This window comes from Nematolebias whitei, chromosome 10 (assembly GCF_014905685.2).
Source record: "Nematolebias whitei isolate Nwh7 chromosome 10, NemWhi1, whole genome shotgun sequence".
NCBI lineage: Eukaryota > Metazoa > Chordata > Actinopteri > Cyprinodontiformes > Rivulidae > Nematolebias > Nematolebias whitei.
The window spans coordinates 4,197,149-4,200,416 of record NC_056507.1 but is presented as its reverse complement, the minus strand read 5'-3'; the positions used below and the strand labels follow the sequence as shown (position 1 = coordinate 4,200,416).

The window sequence follows — 3,268 nt, the reverse complement described above, 5'->3', positions numbered from 1 at the left end:
AAAAATTTTTTCATTCAAAAAAAAAAAAAAAGCACCTTTTGTTTTGTTTTTTGAATGTCCAGAGGACCAGACTTCACTTTTTTAGATTTTTCTACCTGGATTATTGAGCATGCATAAGGAAAATACCAGACCTATGTATTTTTTTTTTATTGTAGAAAAAATAATTAAGTAATGAAGCAAAAAGCTAAAGTGAGTATTTGCCAAAGAAATTACATGAAAACTGCTAAAACTAGTACTTTTGTTGTTGTTTGCATAACACCCAATAAACTTCAGTTTTATGTTACGTTTAGTCAAAGCTTGAAAGAGCTGCTGTGGAGGAACCAAAGAGCCGCATGTGGCTCCAGAGCCGCAGGTTGCAGACCCCTGGTTCAGACTGACTGTGGTTCAGCGTTTCAGATTCAGATTAACCTCAGTGCAAAGAATCACTGAGTTAAAAGGTAAAACTGACAAATTTGAGATTTTTTTCAGAAATGTATTATACCAGGATCTAGAACCAGCATCTCTGTCATTTGTAATGTTTTTGCTTTTTATCAGTGTTTTTCAGACCAGCTCCCTACTTTAATTTCCTTTACGAATTAAAAAAAATAAGAAAAATATTTATTACCAGCTACAACAAAGAGGGCAAGTGGGCTGACAATGTCCCTCGTCTCTGAAAAGTGAAGGTTGGTTGTTTTTGAGTGTTTTTCTGGACTGGAATTGAACAGGGAAGGCAAGAACATTTTTAATGTTTGTGGTGCAAAATATTCACGTCGGTAGGACTTACACTGTGTATAAGAACAGAGTTAGTTTTATTTATTTTTCCTTTTGCTTGTTTGAGGCAGCACAGAGTGATGGATCCTGGCACGTGAAGGGAGAAATTAAAACCATGACCAGGAGCAAAGGCGGAGCCAGAAGATGGACAAAATTTAATCTTCAGCCACAACAACGAACACGTAAATTTTTTGAAGAAACCATGTACATGTATACATACAGTAGTCCCTCGTTTATCGCGGGGTATCCGTACCCTGAAGCCCCGCGATAAGTGAAAAACAGTGAAGTAGGAATAGTAATACAAGTAGTAAGTAGTAGCTTATTTCTGGCTGCACTATAGGCCATGCCCACTTCTCCGCTCTGCATGGAGATCAGCTGATCAGCTGCAGGAGGAAGCTTCTCCCCAGCTGTAGGTTGCACACAGGTGTTTTTTAAAATCCAAGCCGATCGTGCGGCTCATCCATCAATCAGCCAACTGTGTGTCATGTCCAATCTTACTTTGAAAAACCGTGATAGAGCGAGTTCGCGAAAAACGAACCGCTAAGTAGCGAGGTACTACTGGCAATTTGCTTTTTTTTTTTTTTTACACCTAAATGATGGTACACAATAAAATAGAAGTGGGTATCGCACTTATTTTTCAAGCTATGCTCACAAAATAAATGGATGAACAGACACAGGGAACTTCCAATTCCCCAATTCGCGCCACGAGGTAGGACAAAAATGTGTATGAAATTATTTACACTTATTTTCAGACGTAAAAATAACAAACATTTCTTCTAAATTAAAACTAATTTATATTCAATACACTTCCTATATAGATAACCTTCTTCTTTATTTTTTTTAACTATCCAGTGGGGAAAAACAGATAAAAGAGAATAAGCAAACAAACAAACAAAAGTTTTTGAAACTAAACAAAATTAAAATAAAACTGTAATAAGAAAGAACAGACAAAAAAATGTGAAAAAGTGTCATGTGACGTTTGGTACCTCTCTTTTCAGCAGTTTCACCTCCTCTGTGGCCTCTTCTAATCGCCCAGTCAGCTAGGGAAACAAAACAAAATACAAAGTGCACAAAAATATTTCTGAGTTAAAAAGATACATGCTGATATTTTGCCTAGTTTGCAGTTGGCCACAGATTTTCTCTAGTGGACTAATTATAAATTGATTCAACTGTAAAGCATTTGGAAGCTTAAAGGAAACAAAATGGCTCTAAACTTAGTTATTAGTTAACTATGAGGCACACAGATCACAATATATCAGTTTCAGACCAAAATGATTTCAACCAGTTGTAGGGAAGTACGATATTGGGTTTTTGGCCCATATCCGATATGCCGATATGTTAAAACTTATTTGGCCGATAACCGATACCAATACCGATATTTTTGTCCTTGGACCTACTTACAGAGATTACACAGCTTTCTCTGCTGTGGAATTAAAACACGGCATTATTCTGCATGATCGCTGTCATGTTGGCCTGCTACCAAATGCAGATGCCAAAAAGGGGGTTGAAAATGATGTCACACTATATAATAATAATATAAATATAAAAAAACCAGAGTATAAGAAACAACCATCAGTCGCCCTCCGTCAGCTCCATGAAAGATCTTGCCTTATGGCATATGTGTCAAACTCAGAGCCCGGGGAATAAATGTGACCCTCAATGACATCTTATCTGACCCCCAAGACGATATGTGAAACGTAAAATACTTCCATCTCTTGAATTGTTTCAGTAATCGTTGATTATGATGTTGAAAGCACAACAGAGAACTTCAAATGAGACCAATCAAACTCTTGTTGACCTGTAACCTGGGTATCTGATTTGAATTAATGTAGATTCTGAAACTGGCTCTTAGTTTGAAAAATGTTTTAATGTTGGCCCCCTTTTGTAAGAGAGTTTGACACCCCTACCTTATGGGGTGAAAAATATGATGACAAAGGTAAGGGGTCAACTCACAACTACACGAGTGATGTTTGAGTTAAAGGCCATCGGGACCATAGTCACCAAGGGCACATGTGATAACAAAGTACGTTGTAATGGCATCTACAAGGTACCCTTGCTCTAGAAGACCCGTCTTCTGTTTATTACTGAACATCTACAAGATTCAGCAAAGATTTAAGAAAAAGTGTTGTCCCTAGGTGAGACTAAAATTGAGCTCTATGGCATCAAATCAGTCCATTCTGTTTGGAGGAAGAGAAATTGTGTGACTTGAAGAAAACCATCCCCAGTTTAGTACGGAGGTGGAAACATTTCGTTTGGGGTTCAAATACTTCATCTAAAGATACGAAAATAAATTTTTAACTATTTGGAATGTGTTTTTTATGGAATTTTAATTAGTGCCATTATTTAGTATGTAGGCTTCGTCAGTCTGAGGCCTAGCCATCTAGGCCTCAGACTGACGAAGCCTCTTGGATGAGGGGCGAAACGTTTCTTTTTAACAAAAAAACGAAGTCCAGATGACATGATTCAACCTTTTTTGTTGTTATATACCTGGATGACTGAGAAAACAAACTTTGTGTTT

The 3,268-nt window shown here is 37.2% G+C and overlaps 1 protein-coding gene across 1 annotated transcript in view; it reads right to left on the bottom strand.

The window, feature by feature from the left end:
* Nucleotides 1-1,718: 1,718 nt before the first annotated feature.
* LOC119415913 (centrosomal protein of 290 kDa) overlaps nucleotides 1,719-3,268 on the bottom strand; it is a gene marked incomplete at its 5' end in the record, with an annotated part of 4,897 nt that continues 3,347 nt past the window's right edge. Inside the window, 1 exon segment of the mRNA XM_037683082.1 lies at nucleotides 1,719-1,790. Within this exon segment, the coding sequence (XP_037539010.1) occupies nucleotides 1,719-1,790 (72 nt within the window).